This window comes from Ptychodera flava, chromosome 15 (genome assembly GCF_041260155.1).
Source record: "Ptychodera flava strain L36383 chromosome 15, AS_Pfla_20210202, whole genome shotgun sequence".
NCBI lineage: Eukaryota > Metazoa > Hemichordata > Enteropneusta > Ptychoderidae > Ptychodera > Ptychodera flava.
Window position 1 is genome coordinate 38825632 of NC_091942.1, and position 14057 is coordinate 38839688.

At 38.9% G+C, this 14057-nt stretch overlaps 1 protein-coding gene across 3 annotated transcripts in view; it reads right to left on the reverse strand.

Annotated features, from left to right (window-relative positions):
• Positions 1 to 1045: 1045 nt before the first annotated feature.
• LOC139152138 (transmembrane protein 184B-like) overlaps positions 1046 to 14057 on the reverse strand; it is a 30004-nt gene continuing 16992 nt past the window's right edge. The window contains exons 4-8 of one of the 3 annotated variants that reach the window (XR_011556567.1): positions 8718 to 8885; positions 6467 to 6636; positions 5736 to 5956; positions 3676 to 5360; positions 1046 to 3614 (exon numbers count right to left, since the gene is read on the reverse strand). Coding sequence is in view for 1 of the 3 variants with exons in the window: in XM_070725233.1 (XP_070581334.1) it covers positions 5106 to 5360; positions 5736 to 5956; positions 6467 to 6636; positions 8718 to 8885 (814 nt within the window). In the remaining 2 variants the exon portion in view is untranslated. Of the gene's footprint in view, positions 5388 to 5735; positions 5957 to 6466; positions 6637 to 8717; positions 8886 to 14057 lie in introns of all 3 variants that reach the window. The other 2 variants (XR_011556566.1, XM_070725233.1) reach the window with 2 other exon arrangements.

Here is a 14057-nt window from a genome sequence, read left to right on the forward strand (position 1 = left end):
TTGAAACAATCAACATTACTCATTCATGTTGTGTGAATTTGAACGATAACACATAAAATGGGTCTTTCTATGATGCACTTTCTGTCAACAATTCTGTGCCCGTAGCACACTGAAATAAATGAAACATCTAGGAATGTTTCTTTACTGGTGACTGTGAGGAAATCTTGAAGAGTAACAGGTGATACCATAAGATGTCAAAGATCTGAGTGTGAGAGTTTTTTTTTGCGTGTTGTGCTGCTGACATTCAGAAATAGAGTCCGTTAAAGTAGGGGATGTCCATGCTGCAGTGGAAATTGAGAAAGGTCACATTACGGAAATGACCCCGTCATACTTGAAGACCAAGTAAGATCCTCTCCTTTTTAGGGCCAGATGAACATCATCTCAAATCCTTCCTTTCTTTTCATCAATATGAATAGCTGAATGAATCTCCTACAAGGTTGATTACGAGGTTGATTACAAATTTGGTAAAATGAAATGATTGGGTTTTCAGGACTTGCCAGACATTTAAATTTGCTGTTGCAAAGTGGAATCAATATTCATTATAAAGATTTCTTTCATTATAAAGATATGCACCTGTATTTAATCTGTGCCATACACCAAATGCCTAATATCAATGCTAGATGGATGTCATTTGATATTTGGAAAGAAGATTTCATACAATCTGACACTTCCATTGCACTTTAACTATCAGGAGAAGATAAAGATGAATCTAATTGAAAAGTAAACTAGCTGTAGGCTGTGTAAGGGTCAGGTTCAATTCTCACACTCCCACATCAACTGAACATAACATTCTGATTTCAACTCTTTGATCACATCATTGACATAGGTTCATTCTGTGACTGAATTTTATGATGAAAATCATTTTACTTTCCTTTATGTACCCGCCATGATAAAACAATTTGAAAGTCTTTCTTCAAGAGAGCTAGCTCACATGTTTTTGAAACATTCACAATCATACACAGGATGACTCTTTATGAATGGATTGGAGACCCCAGAGTAAATTCTTGCATTCTGATGAAAGTAAATGTAGTCAAGAAATCAGAAGTTTGATTGCATCTCTTTTATTATCTGCTGGCCCTAAAACATTCATTACTTGTTACACATATGTAAATACATCAAATGAAAATAACAAATTGATTATAATTTACAACTTGAATTACCAAGCCAAGTAGATTACATTTTTCTTGGGACATTCAAATACCATTAAGTGTACTAGAATGTTTGCAAATAATTCTTGGCATTTGTATCATTCTATCACCAGTAAAACTGTGTTATATGCTTTGATATCAGACTCTGATAGCACAGAATTAAACACCAAATAATTGAGTGTACTTCAGAAAACAAGAAATCACAAAAGCTAAACAATTACTGAAAACAGTATTGGTTTTATTAAGGGATTTATAGTGTTCTGATGTTGGGTTCACAGTGACCAGCTAATGAAATACGTATGTACTTGAAAAGATTGTCAGTTTACACAATGCGTACAGGATTTGGTGGGGAATTCCGACAAGTCACAGAATTCAGTTAAATCACACAGACAGAGCAGAGACAACACATCAACTCATTACAGAACCTAAACAAAGTGACAAAAATGTGTATGGACATGTCTGTTGTATTGATGGGTTTTAAAGATAATTTGTTCCTTAAAGACTAATTCCTCAGCCATGGAAAATGGTGGTGTTGTTACATGTAATAACTGATTGACTCAAAGCCATTAGAACTTAGCCTTTCAAAGTTAGAAATCTTTGGTAGTGTCATCTGGTATTGATTTTAGTGCCTTTCCAAGCAAGTACAAAATTGTGTGTGGTTTCAGTATCTACAGAGTCTTTTTTTCAAATAGAACAAGCACATGCAGGATACTATTATGTACATGCTCATAAAATACAGTTGGATTTTCGAAAGCATGAACACTTGCTCCCCGTCTTAGGTTTTCATTATAGATACTGGAATAGCTGTGGAGTGCATTGTGGTGTAAATACAGGAGTATTTGTGATTTCTTCAGCTCACTACTGGCACAGTTCGATCACCTAACATGCAAATGTACAGTATATTGAAAGTGACAATAACAGCAGATGTCTGTGTATTTCAACTTTTGAGATACAAAATAAAGGTAACACGAAAATATGCAATCTGAGAGAAAGGCTCTATTTACAAGCACTTACAGCAATATTTATTGAAGCTTTCTCTACATGATACAGTTAAATCTACAAATGATGAGAAGACATTAGAAATGAGAATTCATTGATATATATTTACAACAATACAGGTAAAGATTAAATCTGAGAATGGCTAATCACTTGAGTAAATGTATTTACGACTAAATAGCTAACAAAAGATGAGTTTTACTCTCTGCTAGGTAAAACCATTCCACCACTTTACTGTGTGATGTTTGAACATCACAAGCAATGCATCATAAGAACAGAAGTTCTATGACCAATGATTACAAATTACCAACACTGAAGTGTCAAAGTTGCAGCTCATACAGTCACAATTCACAAACCGTCTTCTGCTTTTGGCATGTTATAAGATTTGAAAGTCTCTAACAGGCCAAGATAAACTGGGATACTTGAAAATTATGTATCTGCATACTGTAGAGATCTTCTCAGATTAGACGGGTCACAGATAGACTGCTTTGTCTGCAGTACTTGACCATGGTGAAATAGACTGTATCTCAGAAGTACAGCTCATGAAAACTATATTTGAAACTTTACACCTGACTTTGCTCTAATGGTACATAGACCCACTACTATAGAACGTAGTAATGACCAAAGTAGAATGATGGTAGGGTTCAGGACAAGATGACAACGAGTGTTTTGAAAAAGACAATCAGTTGTGACTATAAAGCTTTCTAGTTTATGACATGATAGTACTGATGGCTATTTTACAGTGTTGACATAGAATATCAGAAATTAATGGCAAAATTCACAAAATATGACCTATATGAATGGTATATGGACAGATAGGTTATCAAACAAATCACATTATGTGGTTTTTTTTACTTTGCAACATTTACTTTCACTAAAATTACACCATGTGTTCATGCCTGGGAATGTAATTGGAAAGAATTTTTATTCTTTAGACTATCTTACTCTGACCCTGTTTAATGGGAGGAAATGGCTACTTGACTATTTTGACAAAGTTTGCCTTTTGCAACTGATAATTTATGCTAACAAGTCAACCAAACACCCAGAAATGGCAGAATTTGTTCATATGAATTTATTTAAAATTTGTATTTTGAATGAAACACAGAGAAGAGCTAATTCAAAACACAGATGCTTTTTATTTGTTTTGGCTGTGACATATAGTGTCAGTGCTGAATTGTAGCAATGGTTTTTTTTTAAACTGATCCCAGAAAACAATTCAATTCAAGTCAACAGCTGCAACATTTTCTTTAGCAATGATTAAGGTGCATAGAGGCTAACTTGCATAAATCTGCTGGCTTAATTTCTGATTATGGATTGGCTGAGATTTGTCCTGTACTGGCAATCATGCAACTATAGCAAAGTTGCTAAAGTCATGATGATGAGATTTGTCCAATCTGAATACTAGTACCTATGATCCATTCCATGGTAGTTTTAGGATGTTCTGATCCATTCATGGTATTTTTAGGCCACCTAATCCATTCCATGGTAGTTTTAGGATGTTCTGATCCATTCATGGTATTTTTTAGGCCACCTAATCCATTCCATGGTAGTTTTAGGATGTTCTAATCCATTCCATGGTAGTTTTAGGATGTTCTAAACAAGTTCCAAATTGAGCAAAAATTAACTACACACAACAAACGACTTTGTGACTTTCAGAACTTTTTTGGGTAAATCTAACTCCAAGTTAGCTTGTTGAAATTACGTGTTATTGTAACTTTCTGGTGACTAAGTCAGTTCAAACATTAGAAAGTATTTTTGCTATTTATCAGCAATACAATAGAGTCATGACATGAATCAACAACGATGATCTTTGTTGTGAATCATATCACATTTCTAAACAAATGTCATGTTCTTGAATGTACTCACAGGATACATGCATTCTTTCTGGAATGTTATAATAATAGTGATTTTCTATGAGATAACAAAATTGACATTGTCTACTAAACTATCTGCATTGTTTCACATATGACATAGAGCTTGGAAGGTTTGTCATCCTTGGTGCTTTTCCTATATTTCTGTAAGCTGGCTTGCAAGAACAACACAGCAGTCAAAAATATAACGACAACATATTAAAACACCTTGGGCACATTTAGACGGAGTAAAATTAACCATTATAAAACATAAAAACAATGTCCATAGAAGTAAATTCACAAACTTTAATATAAAGAAGGAACAGGCCTTCTCTTCACATTCGGCAATACTGTACTTTTCATACAAGCAACAACTATGTTAAACAACTAAAATCAAGGTACAATGAATTTCTTTGCCGATGTTAATATTTATCGTCTTCAAGAGATGTTACATGTTGTGGTATCAACTTTTAGAATATACAATGGCAGAAACCTACTAACGAAGTTACCATTATTCATAGATACATTGCAGTGGTACATCTTTGTTTTTTTCTTTTCTTGAACAAGACAGCTGAACAAATCTTGTTTAGTTCTAACTGTGCTCACATCACACATCAAATTGGAATATGAAATCTACTCACATCGGTACAGTCATCTGTTTATCTCTAACCTTCATAGAGTTCAATAAAACATAATACCTAATAAGATTTCATGGAAAATCACTGTCAACACTCAATACCACAACATGGATTAAAAATTTTGCCATGAACATGTCAGCTTCCGAAATACTATTCAGAACAGAAGAGTTCAGAAATCAGTCATTGTTGATATTATATTTCTGTATTTCTGTTTTCCATAGGGGAGTTGTGGATTCACCAAGGGTACAGGTTATTCCATATTTGTACATACTTGTCAATCACAAACACGCTATGTACAAATGATAGACATCTCTACGTCTACATTTCATGTTCTCATTGACTGTCTACTATTACAACATATAATAGAACATGTGACACCTCCATGAGATATTTCCTTTGACAGCAAAGTAGATTAGTCCATATATTCATTCACCATGGGTCATACCACTGTTTCTGTACAACATAGGGGTGGTTCAAAACTCTTCATCAGAACTCAGCAAGGTGGTTTTCTCCATGTTGTTGGCTTTATTTGTCTTCAATCCTTTGCCAAGGCTTTTGATTTTTTTGCTCACAGGAGCCTCTGGTGTCTTTGGTGTATCCATGATGTCATCATTGATACTCCCTTGGCTTTGCTGTGTGTACTGTTGATAGGCAGGAGAGAAATTGTGGATTGCATCATTGACAAAGTCCTTGGGGTTCATGGTTTCCTTCAGACTGCTGGATATACTCTGTAAAATATAACACAAATCAAAACCCTTGGTGAGTATGGACAGTGTTCATCTGAACAAAGTCCATGTTAGATACAATTGGTCATGATAGCTGCAGTTTAGAAGAAACATTCAAATTACATCATTACCATGAGCAGGATATCCGGTAATATTTACACAACTTTTCAAGTTTCTTCCTTCTAAACTGAGAACGAATTTGAGAAAAGGATTGTGGTCTTTGAAATAAAAATTGGCCACTGTAAATATAGCAATGCCATTGTAATGTTCAGTCCATAGCTTCAACTTATTCTGTTGACAAGAATGATGATGGAGTAGAAAACACTCATTCAAATGATGTGTTGCATATTGCAGAAGTAAATTAATGAGTGAGCTAACCTGCATAGAAGATCCACCTCTTCCCTGAGAATAATCCCCTTGCTGGTAGACTGTGTGTGGGAAAGCAAAACGCAGGGCTACAGCTGCAAAGAACATCTCAATACAGATGAGGAAATTCTGCCAACCAGCAGACACTGTACCAGCTTCTATACGGATCTCTTGCTCACTGGTAAACACAGGTGCAATGACTCCAGCCACTTCCAAGACAGCCAGCAACACACCTATTACCAATCATACATTACATATGGTAAATAATGTTGACTGTCTTAACGGTGAATGTTAAAAAAGTATTCTCTGCAGATTATTTGGACTGTACTTGCAAGCACAGTTATTTGTTCCAAGTCCATGAAAGATGAAGTACATGTATATACATCAATAGATAAACTTTTTTGAAATAAATAACCTTGTGTCTTTATTCAGCTCTGTAATAGCAATGAATAAAGTATGAAACTTTCAACCACATTACTATTACATCACAAATTGTGATTAACATCAATATGTTGGTGTAGAAAGTTTAAAGCATAAATATCCAATTTGTACGTTTATGGTTTAATCACCATATCTTGTTATAAACAGTAATGCTACTACATTACATGTAACAAGTATATAACATGGGTTTTCAAAATGCTTGATTAAATATTCGAACAGTAAAAATGAAGGAAACTTGCTCTATTAAACGATAATTTTGTAAATTTAGAATAGTTCTGAGGTCTAAGAAGTCCTGATCTTACCTTGCCAAAAGGAGAGGAAAATGACGGATTTGACCACACAAAATTTGAGTACAGGGTCAAATGGAGCCAGTAACTCTTTTGTGGCTTGGTAAAACAGGAACAGAGCATAGAGTGCAGTGCTGACAGAGATATTATAGATTATGGTAATATAGAGGTATCCACTGCTCACACTGTGAAAATATAAACATAGGGATAAGTATATCTGTATTAACAACTATTAACAAAAATACCGTCAAGGACACTATGTGCTCACATTCGGTTTGAATTGGTCCATTCGAGAAATATTTAAACCAGGAAAAACAAGAATGACAAAAGCAAATAAGGTCTCCGACTTAGGTACTGGAGGTCATCTTTAGGAACATGCTAATCAACTTCTATAGCAATGGGAGAAGCAGATCCTAAATAAGCAAATGTCAACAACAAAAAACAGAGAAGGCTTGATAAAAAGAAAAGGTGGGAGTGGGCAAAAAATGCACAAGGGATCTGGTAAAAAAGTAATGCTGTATCATCGATCTTCTAGGCCCTACCCCCTCCTGAATATCAAATGTTCCACCCCTTGGTATTACATAAGACCAAATGACAGGAAGTACATTTACAACCTTGGAGATTTTTAATTAATGCCATGAGTGTTATCATTCTAATGTAAACAGCACTTAAGTTAGTTACAGATAGTGAAATGCCTTCCACTGTGGGCAGTGATTACAACATCTGGAATTATCCTGGATCCAAATTTCTCATCAGTTCTTGATGTCTTACATAGAAAAGTTGCAAAATTGGTCCAAAATGAAAAAAATCACCTCAGCTTTGCTTTCGGGATCAAATTTTCCTACAAATTGGTACCAAATATGACAAAATTATGTTCACAGCCTTCAAAATTGTCTCACAACATATCCTGGGTTGGTGTAGGTCATTTAAGGTCACAAACTGAGAAAAGTACCAAAAATATACAAATTTTGGGGTTTCCCAACACTTTGAGCAGAAAATTTATCTAATAACCACTTTCGGGACTTTATACCAAATTACAAAGCTATCAAACAAGGGACTTTACACCAAATTACAAAGCTATCAAACAAGGGACTTTACACCAAATTACAAAGCTATCAAACAAGTAATGTTGAGACAAAGTTTTCTTGACCAAAAATGATAATATTGTCTTAAAAATACAATTTTTTATATTTCAGGACAATTTCCACATATCTAACTATTGTCATCTCTGTATGTCTGGGTACCAAATATGAAAGCTGTCTGTCCAGGGGTTTTAAAAAGGAAATACTGTCTAAGATTTTTTGACCAAAAATGACAAAATTGTACAAAATAGTAATTTTCCCAATTTTGTCATAATTTCAACAAATTAGAAGAGTAACACCCTTGCAAAGAGACAACCCAAATTTGAGAGCGATTGGGCTGGTGGTTTCAGAGAAGAAGAATTTTTACTGAAAATGAGAAAAATCACCAAAAAATTCAGCAAAAATACAAAATTAAGGATATCTTCACAATATTCATAAAACTGTATAAGGTTCACCTAAGGTACTTGCACACAAATTTTCAAAGCAATCAAAAAAGCGGTTCTTGAGTTATTAATTCTTAACCATTTTCACATTTTGTAAGCTCATTTGCATAATTTTGGCAATGCAGACTTCATTTGAACAAAATCCCATCTATAGCCCAGGATGCATCCACACACCAAATACCAAGCTGAAACGTGCAGCGGTTTGCGTGTTTTTGATGTTGACGGACATACTGTACATACATACATACATACATACATACATACATACATACACACATACATACAGACGCCATCGACTTCAGCCTATACGATAAACTCACATTGGTAAAACCAAATGTGAGCTAATAAAAACAGATTAATAAGAACACAATAAGCAACTTTAATGAGTATCTGAATCTTTTCTAAACTAGTGCATGTGTTAAATTCTACACATCTGGTATATTTGATGGCAGATGAATGTCTTCTTACTCTATTCATAAACCATTTATTTTAACGTGAATGCTTGCCAATAGCATCACATGAATATCATTGCAAGTATCCGTGATTGTAAATGATGTCATCTCTTTGTTAAAATTCTTCTGAAAATAATAACATAGTTTCTGATTATTTACAAATGTTATGCACCCCTCTACAATAAATAAATGGTGACTAGAGATACTGCAGATCTTAATTTTTACATGTAGTACAATACTAGCAAGTATGTGACATTGTCAGACTGTTGCCATGGCATTGTGAACTCACCTCCAATCTCCATCTGCATATTTGTTAAATGCCTGTAGTATGAGAGTCAGTAAAGCCATGACTGGTTTAACAATACAGAATTGTAGAGTAGCCTGCTTGCAGAACCGTAGGAATCCAATGGAGTATGTCCTACCACTCAAGCAGCATGTACACCACAGCCAGCTTGATCTGTAAACAGACAGTTTAATAATATCAATGTTGAGATTGACAATATTTGAAGTGAAACTTGATTGGTCAATATAGGTAAATTTTTATCATTTTTTAAGTGCCCTGTCCTGTGTATCACCAAAAGCTCTACTGGTATCTGCCTCAAGCTGTAATATAGAAACAATTGCGGGAACAATTGAAGGGCAATGGAGCAACCGTTCTTATGGTATCAATAAGCACTTATCTGAGGAATCTTATAAGATTTATAATTTAAATACAAACAAACCCCTGAGAATTGTGTTAAAGTTTACTTTAGCTTACCATCATGCTTGCAAAATTGTATTTTCATAGCCAAGCTCATACCAGTTGTGTAATATAGTTCACATAAATGCTGAGATGAGAAATCTATTTCTTAAGGTAGTGGTAAAGGCTATTTTTGCACCAATTCTTTTCTCAGAGTTAATGTCAAGTTTCAAGTGTTAGAATCAAGATATTTAGTTCAAATTTTCAGGATAACTACCTTACTTATACTTTCTCCAAAGAATATAAAATTGTATATTTGTAGCCATGATTTTGAAATATGACACCAATCAATATTAAAATTTAATTTTTCATATTTTTTTACATCTTTGAATTTAATAATAAATTAATATTACCAAATTAGTTATAAATATGTTGACACTATTAATTGTAAGATTTGTACGGCAGGATTTGTGAATAAAATCTGTTTTTATGATTTTACATGGGTTTACATATCAAAAATTATTAAAAATTCTTTCAAATTTCAAAATGTGATTTTTCAAAAAGTACTTCAAATACAGGAAAATTGTGCCGTACAAATCTTATCTGTAACCTTGTTAATAGGCTGTAAAAATTCCATGTCCATATCTCATTTCAAAGGTTGGATTTAATTGGTATAAAATTATGTAGGCAAACATTTATTCTGTCAAAATTGTTGAAAACAAGCCATATTTGCACCCCTCTTTTGAAGTCAAAGAGCAGTCTTTTTGGTTATCTCACTTTTGACACCTCTTTGACACTCAAAGAATCTAAAAATGCATTTATAATAGCAGTCACGCATTCTAAATGCAAGCACTCCCTTGTCAAACTTTCCTAAAAAACAGTAAAAAATGACTTTCCCTTTTCAAACATATTTTTAAAAGCTAGGGGACCTCTACCATAGTTAATACACTAAGGACTCCCCAACTTCCTCTTATTTGGTCAGTTTTTCAGAAGTTTCAATGCTCTATAACTCTGCAATGCCTATGACCCCAAATGTCTAGTTTTTTTTATTCCACAGAGAATGTTGACTACTTTTATGTTTTAATAGTTTTATTGAAGTTTATAACTGACACTCTAGCCTTTACCGCTACCTTAACCCTTTTCCTGCCAAGTTGGTGAAAATCCGCTTGAAATTCGGTGTAGCTAGAATCTGAGCAGCCACGGCCGTTATCCTGCCAAGGCGGTGGAAATCGGGCTACTTTTTGGTACCCCCTTTCCTGCCTAGTCGACGGAACTACGTGTAGCAAACCCTTGCTCGCGCTAGGGGTCGTTCGAGGGCAGGTTTTGGGCGAGGAACGGCGTTTGCTCTCGAAATGGGTTCACAGAGAGTGCAACGACAGGGAAAGGTGCGGAAGCTACCCAGCCAGTCCCCCACCCCGGTGGGCACTGTTTTTTTGGGGGGAGACGAGTAGCGTACTTGGCAGGTTAGCACGGTGACGTATTCTAGCGGAGTTTGGGCTAACTTGGCTCTGAGGCACTACATAGATTGCGGCCGAAATTGACCGTCTCGGCAACGCTAAACCGTACTGTAAGCAACCGCCTAAGACCGCCTCAGCTGGCGGTGCAATTTTTTGCCAATGGTGCGAGATGAAAATCACGGACTTAGTCCTGATTGACGGGAAGTGCGGACGGATTTGACGGACTCGGCTTGATTAGTCCCTGACATGGAACTGATCCGAACGGACTTGAGCGACATTTGTGAAGGGTAACCACCGCTTTTAACCGACTTGTTACCTTCTCGAAAAGACTACCCAGTCAGATGTCGGACGTTGTCGGCTGCACTTGGCTCTAGACGTTCAAGCCGTGCAACGAAACACACCGCCTCAGCCTTGCCATTCACGAACATGGCCTCAAAATTTGATACCATTGTTCACCGACTTGGCGGCTGCGGTTAGGTGCGTGAACCGTTGTTCACCGACTTGTTACGCCTATGTTGTCCCTGTGAAGTTCGGCTAACGGCCGAGTCTAACGGGAGTTGGCAGACCTGTGTTTGGTTTATACCGTAGTATGACCGACTCAGGTAGAGGTACCTGTCGGTATATTCCGAGTTTTACGCACTCGGGCGTCAATGACGGGTTGTCATCACCGCTGATGACGTAGACGTGCTGGCCACGTTATTTGAAGGAGCCATGTTTGCCCAACGGACGAGGCCGAGACAGCTGTTGACAATTTTGGCATCCTTCATCTTTGACCGCCTTAGTTGGGTAAGCCGCTCGGCAGGCGACGGTTATGACCTAAACAAGCCGCTGAAGCACTGTTCGTTGCCGTACAAGAACGAGACGGCCAGTCCATTACTGCTTAATGGGCGATCTGTCGGGTTGGCTTGTCACCGACTTGGATGACAATACGCCCTGCGCAGGCGTACTTAGAAGGGACATGAGTTTAAAGGTACGGGTTTCCCACCCGTACTAAACATGGGCTTGGGCCAACGTCCTTGGTGGCAGGTGCGCATGCCACGTACCCAGCTGGACGGAATGTCAAGTTGAGATGCTAATGACATTGACTATGTTATGCTAAGTGCTCGAGGGATTTGCATCGCAAATGAGTATTATTAGCATATCAAATGGTGCGGACAGGCAATTTACATGACGGGTAGGAATGTCAGCGCCGGTTGGTGGACTGATTGCCGTAGGTCCATTATAATAACAGGTGGATGCATATATAAACACCCCTGCGTCCAATCATGTCCAGGGCTTTGTTTCCCTGTGGCTTTAAAAGGGTGGGACCTGCTAGTCTGTCGACACTGTTCCAGACATGAGCTTGACGGACCGCAAAGTTTTCTGAAGGCGAGCAGACGACTGAAGCTCAAGATGCAGAGTCTCCGGGCGGTAGTGGTAGCGATCGTTGTGATGTCCCTAGTAAACGTTCTAAGAAGTCGGGCAAGAAACGCGCCCGTAAGGCGAAGCTATCTCCGGCTGAAAAACCCAGTGGTAAGCGTAAACGTAAGACTGATCGTTCTGCCGATGAGGATGATGACGGGTCACCGGTTGCCAGTGGTTCTCACCCGGCTGCTCCGGGAGAGACTACTTCACCTGCAGAGACTACATCTGCTCTTGTGGGAGATACTTCACCTGCACAGACTACGTCTGCTGCTGCTAGTGAGACAGTGAGTAACGAGACGGCTGATGCCATTGGTTCTCCCCCGGCTGCTCCGGGAGAGACACCACCTGTTGCGTGCACCATGAGCCCTCATCCTGCGTCAGGAGAGGTTCCTGTGCCCAGTGCGAAAGAGCTTGAGTCCTCGTCATCAGCAGAGGCTGCCCAGCCCGCTCCTGCCATAGTTTCGTGTGCTGCGATGTCCCCGCCGAAAAAGATAGTGCGGAGGGTTCGTTATCAGGATAGCCCACCTGATTTTGAGCCAGATATGATCTTGATGCCGCTACGGGCGAGTTCAGGCCCAGACGCCCAGACGACGGTGATATCACCGCTGAGTCCGACTCGGAGGTTGACGAGGATGCGGCAGAGGACAATGACTTTTATGACAGGCAGTATGTAGGTGAGGCAAGCTCTGACGACGATGATGACGTTGCTGCTGTGTTGGCGGAGGACGACACCCCTCCTGTCTGGCGTATGTCGGAAACTACCGATGCTAATATATTTGAGGAAACCGATTTTGACCATGAGAGAGGACCGACTTTCACCTTGCCAGCCACTCCCGTGAGCTCGATTACTTTTTTAAGTTTATTCCAGCTACACTGATCAGATTGGCCAAGGACGAGACTAATAAATACGCCAAATTCCACCAGCGATATATCGCTAGGAAAATAGATAAATACTGGCGTAACGCTGACTACCGAGAGGTGCAGGCGTTCATTGGCGTCTTAGTCTGTATGGGTATCGACCGTAAATCATCAGTGGAGGATTATTGGTCTAGCGATCCCTTTCTGAGAAACCAGGGTATTTCTACTGTGACTACCCGCAGTCGCTTTCAGCAGCTTATGCGATACTTTCATCTGGCAGACCCAGAGAACGATCCACGTCGTGATCCTGATGAGGCATGCCGCCGACGTCGGTGTCAGGAGGATCCCCTTTATAAAATCAATCCATGGATGGAGCCCATAGTTGACAGGTGCGTAAATAATTATAAGATGGGTAGAGAGATCTCCATCGACGAGGGCATGGTGCGATTTAAGGGCCGTTCTAAATTTAAGCAGAGATTACCGCATAAGCCTGATCGAGACGGTGTCAAGATATGGCAGCTGTGCGACTCCACCACTGCATACATCGCTAACTTTGCACCGTACCTAGGTGTGAAATTTCGGGATCGGACTGATGGGAGACGGCAGGAGCGAGGTGTGGTGAAAAGAATTACGATGGAGCTGGTCCAGCCATTCTGTGGATATAATCACAGCCTATTCTGTGATAGCCTGTTTAGCACGGTCGTTACTGCTAGAGAGCTGATGGAGACCAGGATCTACATGGTCGGGAGTTTTAACCGCCGTAATCGTTGCACCATGCCCCCTCAATTAATTCCGCCGGGTAAGAGGAAGCGCCTTCCTCTGTCTGTTGGGATATGAAAGCCACGACCAGAACGGACTCTCGTCTTAACATCACTGCTTATCAGGATAGTAACGCTCAGGTGCTGATCTTGAATACGGTCTATCCACCCTTGGAGTGCGTGCCAGTGGGGGAGGGAGACGAGCAGCGACAAGTGCCTCTGTCGCTGTATAATTATCGCCGGTACATGGGAGGCGTCGACCGAGCCAACCAGAAGCGCAAGTACTTTCACACTGGGCGCAAGAACCACAGATGGTGGACATATCTGGCATGTTACCTGATTGATGTTGCCCTGGTAAATGCATATATATGCTTCAAGCATGTACACCCTGATAGTAAGCTGACCCATAAGATGTTTCATCTGCGTGTCGGGAAACAACTCATTGGCGGTTATTGTGGGCGATCGCAGCCCAG